This window comes from Lepidochelys kempii, chromosome 17, assembly GCF_965140265.1.
Source record: "Lepidochelys kempii isolate rLepKem1 chromosome 17, rLepKem1.hap2, whole genome shotgun sequence".
Lineage (NCBI taxonomy): Eukaryota > Metazoa > Chordata > Testudines > Cheloniidae > Lepidochelys > Lepidochelys kempii.
Window position 1 is genome coordinate 17,499,790 of NC_133272.1, and position 15,646 is coordinate 17,515,435.

Below are 15,646 nucleotides of genomic sequence, written 5' to 3' on the forward strand. Positions count from 1 at the left end.
ATGGTCGCTTTCTATTTCTGCAGTAAACAAAGTGAACTGTGTCGCCTGGGGGCAATGGCACATGCCTCAGGAGGTGAAACAGCCAGACCCTAGAGGAGCTCTGAATGGTGCCTTAATGGTTCCATACAGAGAGCACAGATCCTGCGAGGGTGAACGCCGGCTGCTACGGGATTGTTACTTAAGAGTGCTGTGTGTGTAGAGGTGGGGAGGAGGGAGATACCAAATGGCTGGTTTGTTTGGCACCTTTCTCATTTGGAAGTTGTGGGGCTGAAAATCTTGTAGGTGAAACAATTATTCTCTCCCTCTGGAGAACAAATGTTCTTCAAAAGGGGGCCTAGGGGCATTAAAATCCTTGTTCTGGAAAGGTTTGCCAGCCTCACTACCTAGAGCCCGCTGCTGCTGTGAAATTAGCACTGAGCTAGCCCCTGTGATATGCCCACGTCACAGGGTTGTGTGCTCAAGGAGCTGCGTTTTGCAGTGCTTCAGGCTCAACCCAAAACTCTCCTTTATCTGGGCACGGGGATAATCTCTCTCCTTGCTGTGCTGGAACCCAGATCATTTCACACCATACTGGCAGAACATGTGTTCTGTTAGAGACTGTGTTATTGTTAGAGACAGTAAGGGATCAGATGGGGACAATGTCAGTGGTGTTTCACTGATGTTCAGGAGACCTGGTGTGGTTTTGAGTTTCTTGTTCCCTGAGCTAATGGACATAGACTTATCCTGCAGGAGAAGGAACAAGTGATCCAGTCAATTAATTACCAAACACTACCAGTGGGGTTACGAGTGGCCCAGTGGGAAGACCATGGCTGCTACCATAGTGGAGAGGGAAGTATTGTGGCAGTCTTGGCTGGTATTGACATCTGGTAAATTTAAATACTAAATTTTGGGGAAGCAGCATGGCCTGGTGAATTGGGCACTGAAGTGAAACGGACCTTGGCAAGTGTCATCCTCCCTCTCTGCCTCGGTTTCCCCCACCTGTAAAATAGGGATGATCAGTCTCACCTATTGTAAATTTCTCTGAGCTTTATGGGTGAAACTTGCTATGCTGTTTGTTATTTGAATAGCTTAGATATCTGGGAGTGACCCCTTTAGCCAAAACAGAAAATTCAAATACAGCGCAGTAGGCCAAAGACTGACTATGCTATGATTGGGTGTGGGATGGGAGAGCAGTAAGGACGTTTAACTGTAAAATACTTCCTGAAAAACAATAAGAGTAGTCACCTGAGTCCAGGCATTCTCAACCACTTTCATAGCATGGATTGCATCTTCATCCATCTTGGAATAAACCCGGTCCTGCTGCAGGTCTGCACTTCACTCTCGGTGGCATATCAGTTTGGCTCTACCCCATTGCAGTTCTACCTTGAATAAATGCTGCTTCAAAGGTGCAATGGGTCCTGGACACCAGCTGCGATTGATCTCAAGCTGGTGATGTCAGTTTGGGGAGGATCAGAGTTCAAGCTCCAGGTGTGCACAAAAAAGAAGTTATAAGACAGTAAATTTGATGCTGTGATTTTTGGATGGGGGGGGGGGGTTGTATATTGGGAACGCCTTCCTCAAACACTCCAAACTGGGACCACCTGACGCTGATGAGGCGCAGCAATTTTGAAGACCATTTGAGTAAGCTTGTGCGTTATAGCGCACTTAGAAAACCCATCTGTTCAACTGTAAGCAAGTCTTAACCTTAACTAGAGCAGACCTTCTGCTCTGTTATAATCTTGAGATTGTCTAATGGACAACTCCCCTCCATTCACCATCATGTAACATCTCTGTGGCAACTACAGCAACCGCTTGTCGAAAAGTAATATTCAGAAAGTATTTATGTTGTTTTTAGCTGTCTCTTAATGAAAGTAGGCAGATGAAAAAGTGAGGAGCCAGCTGCTTGTGGACCAACCAGCTTTCCACAGTCCCTCAGCAAGTACTCTGCAGATCACTGGTGGTCCAGGGACCATGGTTTGAGAACCATTACTCTACTCTAATTCTGGTATAGTCCTATTCCTAGTACTGTATATTTTGGTGCACTATGCAGAAGTTAAAGTATACATTCAGGTAGAACAAATACAAATCAATAAACCCCAACCTCCACTAAAGTGAGAGAGCTACTAACACTCACGGTTTAGTAGTAATTGGACCATAGTTTACGTTAATCATCGACGTTTTACTATGTAGTGTATATTCTTGGGTCATCATATGATGGTGTCTGTCTTGGGAGGGGAACTTAACTGGTGATTGTGGGTTTACAGTGTGGACTGAGGATATGTGTTGTGTTGTATATGCCCTAGAGCAATGGATGGACAAATTTTAAATAACCTTAAATGAGATCTTCTTTGTGTTTTGTCTTATTTAACACTGCTTGAGGTTGTAGTTGCTCTTGAACTGTCACATCCCCAGACACTTCTTTTCTAATGTGAAATATTCATGTGTTTTCCATATGTTCATAGTACAGTATTCAGTTAACTTCTTCTTTAATGCAAGCAAGCTTGCTGTTGCGGTTTGTAATTTCTTCACCGAATGTAGGTAGCTTGGGTTTCCAAGCTACAAGCCCTAGTCTTGGTGTCTGCTTACCAGTCAGTAGCAAACAAAACAAGCTTCCTTTTATGCAACCAACTTCATCTTGGACTGTTTCCCCTCCCTCCCCCAGCCCTGCCCTGCAGAAATGCATGGGAGAGAACCCTACAAGCAGAGATGAAGGCATCTGATAGGGTGTCAGCATTTCCTGTGTGAATCGAATCTCCATCCCATTCTGTTACACTTCTGCTTTGTGACTACCGGTGTTTACTGTACAAGGGCTTTCTCGTTAAATGGCTAACTTGATGCTGTGGTATCCCTTATCTCTTTCTTTCTCCGGTGTGCAATAACAAACGTGATTCTTGCTGCTGCTTCTGAGAGGCCCTGTAAGCCTTTCTCCCCTCCCTACTCAAACTGCAGCTCAGGAACAAGTGCTTTCCGCATGTGACCCTACAGAAGTGAATCAGCTCTAAGGTGCAGAATGTACTCTTGTCTGCCCTGCCCTGCCAGCCTACTACGTTAAAAGGAAAGTGCAGAGAAAAGCATTTGTGTGGGTCTCCCCTGGAGTTTTCAACCTGGGTGTGGCTCACAGAGTGGCTCACAGCATGGCTGGGAGCACCTATTTATCAAACATTCCCAGCAAGTGGCAGAGTTCTGAAATATGCAGGGTGGTTCCTCAAATGAACTCCCCAGGAGAAGAATCAAAGATTTTTCCACTCTGGAGCCAGCCTTGCAGCTTTCTGTGTTCCAGGTGACACCGCAGCATTCAAGAGACCTGAGAGTGTAAAAGTTCCACTGGAGAAAATGTTATGGGGAACAACCCTGCGCTGGCCCTGGGGAAGCACTGCTGATCTAGTGTTCTTTTCCATCTGGTGCCACTGAGCCTAATTCTCTTTTCACATTGGTGTAAATCAAGAGTAACTCCACTGAAGTCAGCAGAACTTCACCAGCATAAAATGTGTGGGTGTGACACAAGAATGACTATTTCCAGACAAAAAACTACATTAGAATGGAGTTAAAGGTGAGAGTAATTTACAGGGGGGAAAGCATTTGATAGGGGTATTATGGTTGTCCCCAATCCGAGCATTATAAACCAAGGAAATTCAGAATTAAGTTTTCACTTAAAAGAAACCCAAACATGGTAAGAGGTATACAGGTAAGGCACTCAGATTACCTTAACTCTGCCCTGAAGTAACACTACAATTGTGATTGTCGTGTGTTTATCCCAGATTAATTTAAACCAATTTTTAAAGATACACTAGATTTTTTTTTTTTAATATCCTCCCTCCCAAATAGCATCACTGTAGGGTGCTATTCCCTGTAACTCAGGTGAAACTACAGGAGGTGATGAATAGCGGAACTCCTCTGTGTCTTCAAGTTGGATATTCTCCAAACAGGTGATCAGCCGAACTTGCTTTTAAAACAGACCGGCAAAGGGTTTTAAAGCTAGTGAAATCCATCAAATGCTTTCTCAAGAGCGCAGAGTGAAAAGCTGCCAGTCTGAAATTGTGTAAGCTGTCACTGCAGTTTGAAACACAGCAGATTATCTTTTGTGATGCGTTTTTGAGCCTAAGTGTGGGTAGAAATTTAGTTGGTTAAAATAACAATTTATGTTTCATGGAGTCTTGACGAATAACTGTGTCCCAGAATGGTGCTGTCTGGTTTTCTGTTCTGTGTCATGTATAGGGTGCTGTACCCTGGCTGATGATAGTTTGGGGATTCTTGTTCTTTTAATTGACCTCCTGTTTTTGCAGGTTTTTTCCACCTTGATTTTGGCAGAATCTAGAAAATGAGGCATGTATCATTTAGTGCAATATAAAAGGAACTGATTCAACCATTCCCTTCCCCTTTCAAAAACTGAAAACCTTACAACATGAGAAATATGGCCTACAGAAAGCTAGTCGTAGCAGATAGATAAGCACCATTCTGGTAGCTGATGAACATCTACGCTCACGTACCTTGGCGAGAGGGGCCAGAGTCGAGCCAGTAAAATCCTTGTCTTTCACTGTACACTATTCCTACAACACAGTGATTTGACTTGAATGCTACAGGTACTCCAGCCCAAGGTCAGGTCCCTTCTTACTGCCTCACTAACTGTTTTCTTTAAGCTTGGGTGAAGGACTGGAGGATGATGGCCTTTGTCATCTTCCTTCCTGTGGTGGTGGATATGAATTTAATGAGGTGAAAGGTACCAAACCAACAGCCACCCTCTCAGTAGTCCACAGAGCAGGTACGTTAGCAGGGCAGTATGTCTTTATGGTCCACGTGTGAGCTATACAGTGGCAATTAATTTTGACTTTACCTTTGACGAAGTTAGAGGGGTGGTGGTAGTGAGAAACTGAGCGCAGGTCTGTGAAGCGAATGCATTGGGATAGAGAAGAAGGGCATTGTGGGATTACCACTCTATAGGGCTTTGTGGGGATAATCTTGATATGTTCCTAGTTTCACCTTGTGACAGCAGAAATACCTCCCATATGGGAAGGATAATTGATTCTTAAGGATATTTCTAAGAAGGGGCAGGAGAGAGAGACTTCTTAAAATAATCTTGTCTACGGGAGACAATGTGGTTTAGTGGACAGAGCACTGAAACAAGACTTGAAGACCTGGGTCCTATTCCTGGCTCTGTTACTGACCTGCTGGGGGACCTTTGGCAGGTCACTTCCCCTCTCTGTGCTTCCCCATTGTGTAAAATGGGACTAGTGATACTTTATCCAGTGCTTTTGAGGTTTATGGATAAAAAGTGCTATATGAAAGCTAAGGAGTAGTATGCACCACGGGGTCCTGGCACGGGACTGGGGTCCCTAGGTGCTACTGCAGTACATGCGATTTAAGAAAAAAACCCTAGTAGACTTTGTTTAGGGAGGTAAAGCAAAGCAACCCTCTAGATTGGAGCTTTTTCAACCTCCTGATATACGTTTATTTCTTGTGCTAGTGCTGTTCTTCTTCCCCATGCCACAGAACATCTCACCAGAACCCTTTCCTCTGTGTGTATCACCAGATGGAATTCCAGGCCATGTTGTCCACGCTTTGCTTTGCCAAAGCAGTCTGTTGGATGCAACCCAGATTCAGTCTCCTTCTCGTCACCTGAGCGTTGTGCCCTTACTCCTTTCTGTTGCCAGCCTGAGGGTGTCCATCCCGGAAAGGCAGCTTATTTGGATTGGCAAAGGACTGAACTTTTAACATAGTAGCAGTATTCTGAGTGTCAGCTCCAAATCTGCCCAGGATAACCAGTCTCTTTAGATGCCCTTAGAGGAGGTCATGTCAATATTTTGCAGTTCAATGAGTGCAGCCGTTATTCCATGCGTGTTGGGACGGTGGGAAGCAGAGAAATCCAAAGTGACAAGTAAGTGGCAAATCCTTAATAATCCCTCTGGGTATCCAGAGTAATGATATTAAACATGAGGAAACTCTGTTGGTACTCCTATGGCTGCCCAATACTCAGAATGCTATTTTAACCTAGTGTAACTGGACATGGAATCCTGCAGGGCCTCACAGAATTGCAAAACATGGACATGTAAGAGAACCCTTAAGGCGTCACCTATTTGCTCAGTTTGTCTTTTTAAATTGGCCTGACTTTTAAAAGCTATTTTGATTGTTTTGCGAGGTGAAGTGGGGAAGCTCAGCATATCAGCTCTGGTCACCTTTACTGTGGTCTCCTGGCATGGTTTATGCAATAAACTCGTACAATATTAAAGTTCCACATTTCCTGCAAGGGAGTGTCTTTGTTTTATAGGCTGTCAATATTATTTTATGGGATTCCCTCTCTAGGGCAGGTGGAATATGAAGACTCCAGGACAGTAGCCCCTATACTACTGAATGAAATGACTTGCAGGAGATAATTACAACCATTCCCATTAGGAAAGAAATTGTGCCCGGCATTGTAAAGAATTACCCACCTCTTCGTTCTTGTGTTTGAAATTGGTCTGTAATTTGTTGGCGCTGCTAACCAAAGCTTTTTATTATCTTTTTAAACCAGATGGCAAAATGTGTCCCTTCTGTGTGCGTGAGAGAAGAGAAGGTGGCAGAACAGTTTGTCCTGCCCTGAGAAACACTTATAAAGGAAAAACGTGCATGGTCAGCACTATGACTAAGCAAAGGCAAAGAGAAGTCTATTCTTACTCTGTAGGGCAATTTGGAAAATTGAAAGGGCACAGTCTGGGTGACGAATGGTGATTTACGTTTTTAGATTCTGAGAAGCAGTCTGATTTATACCTTATAATTTCTTCCCTCAGTACGATTATGGAAGATTATGGGCCTAGGAGACCCAGTCACAGATCAGAATCCCTTTGCACTAGGTGCTATACAAACAGAACAAAATTTTCCAAGAAAATGATTTTTCAACAGAAAATGTAGTTTCTGCAAAATCCCTAATTTTTTTAAAAATTTTCCAATGGAAAATCAACATGCAGGTCAAACTGATCCAAAATGAAATATTTCATCTAAATATTTTGGTTTGTTGAACTGACCCAATAGGTTTTGCTTAGAGTCCGTTCAGTAGGGAGCAGCATTTCCTGAAGTGTGACATTGCCTCATGGGAGTTGCCGTTCTGGATGTTTCATGTCCTATTGTTCCCTGTGGGACAGGCTCTGTGGCTGGGCTATATCTCCCATGATGCACCAGGCAGTCGCCTCTCTGATAGCTATGTATGGTGGGTCATGGGAGTCAATAACTACAGTGCATCATGGAATGTGCATTGAAGCCTGATGCCTAGAGGACCATGGGGTACAAAGCATTCAGAACTAGAGCTCCCATGGGGCAGTGTGGCACTATATAGAAATACAGTTTAATATTGACCTGCCTCCAAATTAAACGTTTTGTTTTGCAAATACTGAAACTTTTTGTTTTGATAAAAATGTCCAAAACAAAACATTTTGATATTTCCATATTGAAATTTTTGAGATCATCTTATTCTACAGAAAACTTCAATATTTTGGCCTTTCATCATGGTTCAGGATGGGGGGGGGGAAATATCTGAATTTTCCACAGGACAGAAATTCCAGGTTTCACTCAGATGGTTAACGCTACCTGGGCAGCTCAAAAATTGGGCTCCTTTTGTTTGCTAGGACCCATTTTGAAGGTAACAATTGAAAAACGTGAGGGCTGATTCTCTCGAGTTTCTCTCCCTCTTTCCCCAAATTTAGGTTTCTTTTGGGCACTACGTACAGAAGCTCTGGTGGCTTCTGTGACTCAGCAGCACCTGCATTGCCTTAAATTCGTAGCCGTGAAATTCTAGTTGTTTGGAACAGGCTTCCTTCAATCCCTCCGTTTTCCTGTGCGTGCTTCACTGAGCTAAAGAAGAACTGTGCTGATCACTTGTTCCGTCCATTGAGTGCCCATGTGGCCATGCAGCCATGGGGTAGTGGTCAGAGGGGCGGATGAGCCTCAGCAACTTTTCTTATTCTTGCTGTTGATTTCAATGGGAGCCAGGTGCCCTCCACTCTTTGACCTGAGTGGCAGCTGAAGGCTGGGGTCACGGGTGGGTGTGTCAGGCAATAATTATTTAATGACAGTAAGGTGTTGAGAGTCAAAAAGTTAGAGATTCATAACTGTTAAAACACACATTGTCAACATCACATGTCAAAATATACAAAGTAAAGATCCCTAAATCAAACTCTGATTTCTCGATCAGCATTTTTCTTGTTTTGTGTATCTGTTAATTTTTATGGTTCTAGATGAACATTTTTTTCGTTGCTTTGCATGTGTATGGTGAAATGAATGTTTGCCGACATTTACTGATAAAAATCAGATCCCTCCAAGCCTAAGTGTAATGGTTTGCAGGGGGTGAAGTTAGGTTAGGAAAGTCATCACAATAACAAAGTTTCTGCCTCTGTTACTAGTAAGACCTGATGCTGTAATTGAAAAGTTGAATAAGTTTAATTTTTTTTTGGTCCTTTACTCTTTGCATTTCTTTGAATGAAAATAGACAATGGAAAATAGATTAGTTGGTTTCACTTCCTGGTTCTCATTCACCAGCTCTGTGCTGTTGCTGCTGTATGAAGATATAGAGTTCATAATCTAGGTTTGAGTCACCTTTTACTTTATCTAAACCTAGCCTTAATTTGCCGTTAGAGTAATTCAAGCACATTTGGCTGAAATCAGGCCTGGTGAAACTCCATTGAACTTACACCAGAGACAAATTTGGTCCATTAATTGGTATCAGTGAGTACCAGGGCTTGGAAGGAAAGCTTGTGTTTGCTGTCAGTTACCTATTTCAGTGCTTCACTATTAACAAAAATATCAGGCTGAAGACTAGGGTTGTCTCTCTCAAGGCCCACTGAATGTAGATGTGACTCAATCCCTTAGTCGTCTTTGAAAATTTCAATCAAAATAATTGGTATTTAATTACATGGAACTTTGATTTTTATTCTGATGTGCAAACAGTGTAGTACGAAAAGTGGAAGGAACAGCCTATTGCTGAGGGAGTTGATCGGGCATTGGAATGGGAATCCAGACATCTGGCTCCTATTCCCAATTGCCACTTAGCTGCTGTGGCCATGAGCAAGGCTCTTCTATTTGTCTGTCTTATCTAGTTAGATTATAAGGTCTTCAAGGCCGGGACTGTGTTTCACTATGTGTATGTACAGGTCCCCTAGCACAATGGGGTCCCAACCTTGATGGCAGTGCCCAAGCACTACCATACTATAGATAAATAACATTGATTCTTTGCTGGCTTATCAAATCTTGATTCCACAGGCTGAATTCTAGTTTGTGACACTGATGCAAACCGAGGAAGTCGGTGAGCCAAATCCCTGCCATCACTCCCCCAGCTTAACCTATGATATGAATCTACTAAGAAACCAACTCTTGAAAATGCAGAAAATTGTTTGCTCTGAAAGACTCTGCTGGAAGAGTTTGATAAGCCCTGAAAAGTCCCATCCTTGCTCTCAAACAGCCATCAGCTAGCGACTCCAGTATGCACATTCCAATCTTCCTTTGTACAAAAATATGTTACTGCAGTTTGGGTTTTTTTAGTGAACGTTTTCAGCGCTGGTCGTTTTTGTTCATCCTATGTTTAAAAAAAAAGGGTGTGACCCTTAGGTTTATAGCTGAACTTTAGGTTCAAGGGTGTTTGGATTTGTGTTTGTGTTTGACTCCTCTGTAATCTGGATATTACCTCTGTCCTCTCAATTCTCATCTTGCAATGTTTGTCCCCACGCCCCCTCTGTCCTTAAGTTTTATGGGGAGAACTCAGAACTCAAGTGCACTGAATACTTGTATACCACAGGGAGTGTAGTATAAATACCTAGCTAGACAGTGCGTGAGGGTGTCTGGCTTTGTCATATTACCTATCTTGCTCAGTTCTACTTGCTTCCTCCACAGAAGGCGAAATCGAAGCTTGCATGAGATGTTTTTGTTCATTTCGTTCAAAAAGATTCTTCCCTCTGAAATGTGTCTGCAGTTGTGAGTCACCAGTGCTTTGCTATGAAATGAGAATTCATTCACTGAATGCTAATGATATTTTTTTAAAAAAAAAAAAGAGACAGCGTGAGAGAATAAATGCCTTGGCTACCGCTGAGAGAGAGTGATCCAGCCATTTGCATGAAAAATTCAATGCCCCTTCCTCCTCCTCAGTGGAAGCACTGATACTTGTCTGGGATGAAACTAACTATGCTTTAGTGGACCAAACTTGTACTGTGGTGACCCCCCCAATGTTGAACTCTGCACCTTGGTGAATCCCTTTCGTCTTTCAGGAGCTGCCTGAAACATTATTAATGTGGACCCTGGTGTAGAATGGTTTCCCAGCTCCCAACCCAGGCTGAAATGTGTGCATGCAATTAAATTAGAGCACCCAGTCTTACGGCCTTTTGACAGCAAGCTGCAGGATCTAGGGAAAGTTGAAGAATTGGGATGTGCCTCTTGCCTTTCCCCCAGCTCAGACAGTTTTCCTCTGTCCTCCCTTGGGAGCCCATCTGCCATCTGGACCGTATTCCCCTGCCTTCATCATTATTAGCTAGAAGTACTTTGTCCTGCTGGCTGTAATGTGGCAAACTGTGGCAAGTGTATGCAGTGTGGGCTCCGCCAGGCTTCTACATAGCTCTGTCAAACTACGCAAAATCCCATAGAAACCTTCACAGTGCACTGCGGGGGAGTCTAGTACAGTCTAGCAGAAGCCACTGTTCTTCCTGATCCCCTATCTCATTACAGGGCTGTCTGCTGCATATAGAGAAAATTCTAAACATGAGTCAACCTTAGGTAGTGTTCGCTCCTCCCAGCCCCAGGTGTGAAATGCAACAGAGAAAGTTATTGTAACCCCTGGATGGCCAGAAAAAAATAAAAATGTTAAGGCTTTACAATTCATTGTCTTTGGACTTCCCAGAGCTAGAAGTCAGTGCTCTGTGTGCCATTGGAAAGCTCGTTTTCTGGTTGAGTAAATCCCTGAGGGAACTGGCACGTGAAGTGGGCAAAAGTGAGTGATAAATACATTTATAACTCAGCTCTGCAATTTATCACTTGGAGGTCACCTCTGCACTTATAAGCCTGTGTGCGCCTGTGCGTGTATGAACTGAAAATCTTACTTTTGGAAATCTGTCATATATAACTAGGGTTTTTGGGTGCCGAACTAGGGTTTTTGGGTGCTGGACTAGAGGTGTTTTGGAGGTGCCTGACTTCCAGAGCATGGGTGCTCAGAAATTTCTGAAAACTGGCCCTTTTCATATGGTTCAAGTAAGGCACACAAAATCACAGGCCACTTGTGAAAACCATGGCGTGTGTGTGTGTGTATATATGCCAAGATTCATTCTCTAATGTGTGTGCATGCATATAAATATATAGACTATAAACAAAATAATTTGGCTGTGGGTGGGAGTATATAATTGCAACACATGATATTGCATTGCCCTATACCTACCCCATTATTCCAGCTGAGTGTGGAAACATTAGACTATTATATCTATGAGGGAACTTCCTTTCCTGTTGCATTACCGCAGTTAAATATTTTCATTCTTAGAAATATGTGAGAAGTCTCTGAAGCTTGTAGTCTATCCTGTAAATCTTTATCAGGCGATTTCAGATTAGGAGCTTTTTTCCTTTCAGGCTTTTATTTTCACCTTGGGGCAGTTATCAGTTTTGCTTGCCAAGATTAAGATGCAAAGCTTTGCTCTGGTTGAGAGATCAGTCAGGGACTGTGTTCCTTAGAACTGACAGATATACCTTGGAATGGTGGAACAGCAGGTGACTGGTTAAAGCTGGGGAGTACCCTGGATTGCTAAGGGAGCTCAGGGCATCTGTTGAATATGAGTATTTGTAGGGGCTGCCTGTGGGAATTCTCTTCTGCAGGTGCCCAGAAGTGACCGATAGTAACATCAGTGACCCAGCCAGTTGTAGGTATTGCAAGGGGTGGCGTTTAAGTGTAAAAAGAGAGGTGGGGGAAAAGGGCTGATGACCAAATAAAATAGTCAAAATATATGGTTGAAGGTACTGGAGAGCAGCCTATCGTGAATACTGAAGCCAGTATAATTAGTGACTTATGCAAACTCACTGGTGTTTATGGTTACCTTGCCCTTCCATGCCCTGTTCGTCTGCTCATCCACTGATTGCATATTGTCAAAATGCTAGGCTGTGAGCTCTCTGGAACTGTTTTTGCACTACTTTTTTGTACAATGGCTAGCATGACGAGGCCCTGATTTGAGACCTGCAGACGCTATTGCAACAGAAATGATCAGTAATAAAGGGGGAGGTTGTTAGCACCAACTGGCATTTGTACATTCCAGACCTATCAAAATACTAGTGAGACTGGGGGAGAGAGAGGTGCCTCTCTAAAAGAGGTAGCAGGGACACTTGAACTGTTTTTCAAATAGTCTCAGCATTTCAGACCCAGAGGAATCGTATTTATTTGGAGCGCACAGTCTCAAAGTGCCTCAGTTCTCCTCCTGTAAAGTGATGATGGTACTTCTCTGTCTCACAGGTGTGTTGAGGATAAAGTCCATGTGCATGTGTGAGATACACCAATGATATGCTAAAACCTAGACAGACAGAGTTGTGTAAGACCAGAAGCTGGCAATGGGACTCCTTTCTAACCGATGGGAGTTTGAAAAGTGTTGGCCTAATTCTGCTCTCATTGAATTCCAGGGGTAAAACTCCCACTGGAGCAGTGTTAGGTCAACCTTGAGTTCTTTTAAAAATGTCACCTTTATCTTCTCTGTTGTACTCAAAGGAGGGAAAAACAGAGCTAGTCTGGGAAGGAAAGTATAAGTGACAGAAATAAATAAATAAAATTAATTCCCTTCTGATCAGTTGTCGTCGTTCCGCCCCCACCCTGGACAAAGGCAGCCAAGCTACATACTTCATTAATCTCTTAAATCTCAAAATCTTAATTTGTTAACCCATAGATTCTGTTAAAATAATAATGCTTGTGAGAGGTATTGTAACTGACAACTCTTCTGATGTGGGACTGTTTTCAATACAAGCTGGATTTCCAAATGTCTTGCAGGCCGTCAAGGTTTCAGGCTAATGAGGATCTATTCAGTGTAATTAATAGTCTGTCAGGGAATGTGACTCTATCTTGGATAATGGAGTTTTGGATAATTGAGGTTGAACTGTATGAGCAAAGTGAGGGCTAGGCAGTTTAGTCTCTTGTCAGGGTTGTCAAGTTTGAAAGAAGATGTATATTTTATTGAAATCCAGTAACCTCTGAGTAATTCCAACTCTCTGCTCTGACCCCTGTGCCTTTGCCTGGTTGCACTGTCAGGGGGAAATGGAGACTGGCTTTTTGTTCTTTAAAACAAATGTTAGGAAGAGCAAAGGAGAAACGCAGACACTACTGGGAAGAATTATCTTGGGGTAGAAAAGAAAATGAATTCCAGTTTGGTCTCTAAAATGCATAATGTTCTCCATTCAACCAGCGTCCCGGGGGGATCATACATCTCACCTCTCTTCCTTAAGATTTGTTAGGCTGTCTCTTGTTGTGTTTGGTACATAGATGCCTTTTTTGCACCCTTTCCAAAGTTCTTGGGGCCTCAGATGTGTATAAATGAAAATATGTGGTTTTCACAAAGCTTTCTAGTCTAACCACTCAACCAGTTTGTTTCCAATGCTGAATTCTTGTGTCTGTTTCCAGATCAATAATATCTATTCTTTTTCTTTTCTCTCCTACCATGTATGTTTTTTGGCATGTTGGTGGAAATCTGCAGAACTCCCTGCTGAAGAAGGTAGGTGGAATTATATTGGCTCTGCTTTTTCTTTTTCGACCTTCCCTTCACTCTTGGAGCATGTCTTTAGATATTCTGGGTGGGGACCTTAGTGTCAGCTAGTCCAATGGAGACTGCTGGGCAGCTCACAAAGGACCTGATTCAATGCCCATGGGAATATTTTGCATTGGGCTCTTCTTTAAGCCCATGGAGAGAGTTGGAGGCCTAAGAACAACCCCAGTTACACAGAGGCAAAACATACCTGTGTGAGAATTAGGAGGGGAAAGAAAGATGACTTCACACTCTTGGGTGATGCTGTCTAGAATTTTGAGCTTGAAAATTGTCTCATAAAGGAATTTTTTTTTACTTCTTGATTCTGATACAGCAAATTTTGGTAAAAGATCATTCTATGGAACTGTTAAAAAGTAGCTCCTATGCGTACAGAGCAACCTGACCTGCAAGGCATCCTAAGCTAGACCAGTGCATATCTACTATAATAATAATACTACTTTACATTTACGTAGCACCTGTAACCTGTGGTTCCAAAAGCATTGCATAAAGATGATAAGCTTATACTCATTGTGCAGGTGAGTAAATTGAGCCCCAAGAGGTTTAAGGGACTCCCCATGTGTCATATAGTGAGTCAAAGACATTCAAAAATAGAATGCAGAAATGCTGACTTAGGTCCAGATCCTCAAAGGTATTTAGGTACCTAACTCTCATTGGTTTCAATGGGAATTAGACCGTAGCTCCCTGCTCTGATCGCTAGACTGTTGGTTCTCAGATAAAAAGGCATCTATTGTACACTGCTTTGTTGGGGATTATGAAGCAGGGTGGTGAAACCTTTTAAGTGTAAGAAGAATGGATGTCTTCAACACTAACAAGCATTTATACATCCTGTAAGTTGAGCACGTGCAGTTTTCCAAAACTACATAAATGAAGGGAAGGGGGCTCAATGTTAGTCCCTTTAGTTAAAACAAAACAAAACATGCAAACAAACTTAGTTTGGGGGAGGATTCATGTCTGATGATGTTTAGATAGGTCAAATTTTGGCTGTGAAAATCCTTCATGCTATCCCTTGAAAGGTGAGTTATATTACTCCAGAAATTAGAGCAATGCATAGCTCTGCAATGGCAGGCAGGGACCTCAGTTCCACCCAAACTAAAACCTTGGGCTTTTCAAAGTGTGTGAATCTTTTTTTTTTTTTCTTTTAAACCCAGGAAACTTCAGGTGCATCAGTTTTTAGTGATATCCCTGTGCACAGGGCCATTGTCTACTAACCATCTGTGATCGCCACCAGGAAACACTGCCTTGTTTCTTGGCTGCCTCCTTCCATCCCCATTTGTCTTCTGCTTAGCCCCTGGCAAGGGCTTGTAATTCATGCTGGTGGAGCTTAGCATGATCCGGTCAGGCATCGGTATGGCTGCCACACGCTCACCTTGGAGTTGAGCTGGCAATGATACGAGTCCTGATTCAGGACAGCACTTAGCATATGTTTTACATTAGGCACGTGGTTGAGTCCCATCGACTTCAGTGGAGCGTAGGCATATATTTAAGTGTGGTCCTGAATAGGGGGTTCTTTCTTCAGTCAAGCCCACAGTGAGTCATGCCAGTAATTCTAACGCAAGCGGGTCCAACCTCAAAGCATAGCACAGAACCCTTGCACCCAAACAGGCTTAGTATCTTGAGCTCTCCCAAGTTCATTTTCAGCACCTGTGTAGCGCTTATGGTGCTTCCATATTTTGTTTTGCTAGGAAAGTCGCTCTGGGAGCTGGTGCTGGAGCAGTTTGAAGATCTCCTTGTGCGCATTCTTCTCTTGGCTGCAGTTGTGTCATTTGTAAGTATCCTCCTCTCCTCTGTATGTGTAATGCTCCCAAATAAACAAATACCAGTCAGCATTGTCTGTGCTCTAAAAGCAGACAGTGGTTGATGCTCCCTCTATGCACTCGCAAAGGTCCTGACTATAGTGGAACTGATGCTGCATCAGGGAAACAGGATTTGGAGGAAGTCTG

At 43.0% G+C, this 15,646-nt stretch overlaps 1 protein-coding gene across 4 annotated transcripts in view; it reads left to right on the plus strand.

Moving 5' to 3' along the window:
• The window catches only part of ATP2A3 (ATPase sarcoplasmic/endoplasmic reticulum Ca2+ transporting 3), a 158,954-nt gene that overhangs the window by 57,366 nt on the left and 85,942 nt on the right, over positions 1 to 15,646 (plus strand). For all 4 annotated transcript variants that reach the window (XM_073315802.1, XM_073315798.1, XM_073315800.1 and 1 more), the window contains exons 2-3: positions 13,638 to 13,655; positions 15,389 to 15,471. Coding sequence is in view for 3 of the 4 variants with exons in the window: in XM_073315798.1 (XP_073171899.1) it covers positions 13,638 to 13,655; positions 15,389 to 15,471 (101 nt within the window). In the remaining variant the exon portion in view is untranslated. The remainder of the gene's footprint in view (positions 1 to 13,637; positions 13,656 to 15,388; positions 15,472 to 15,646) is intronic.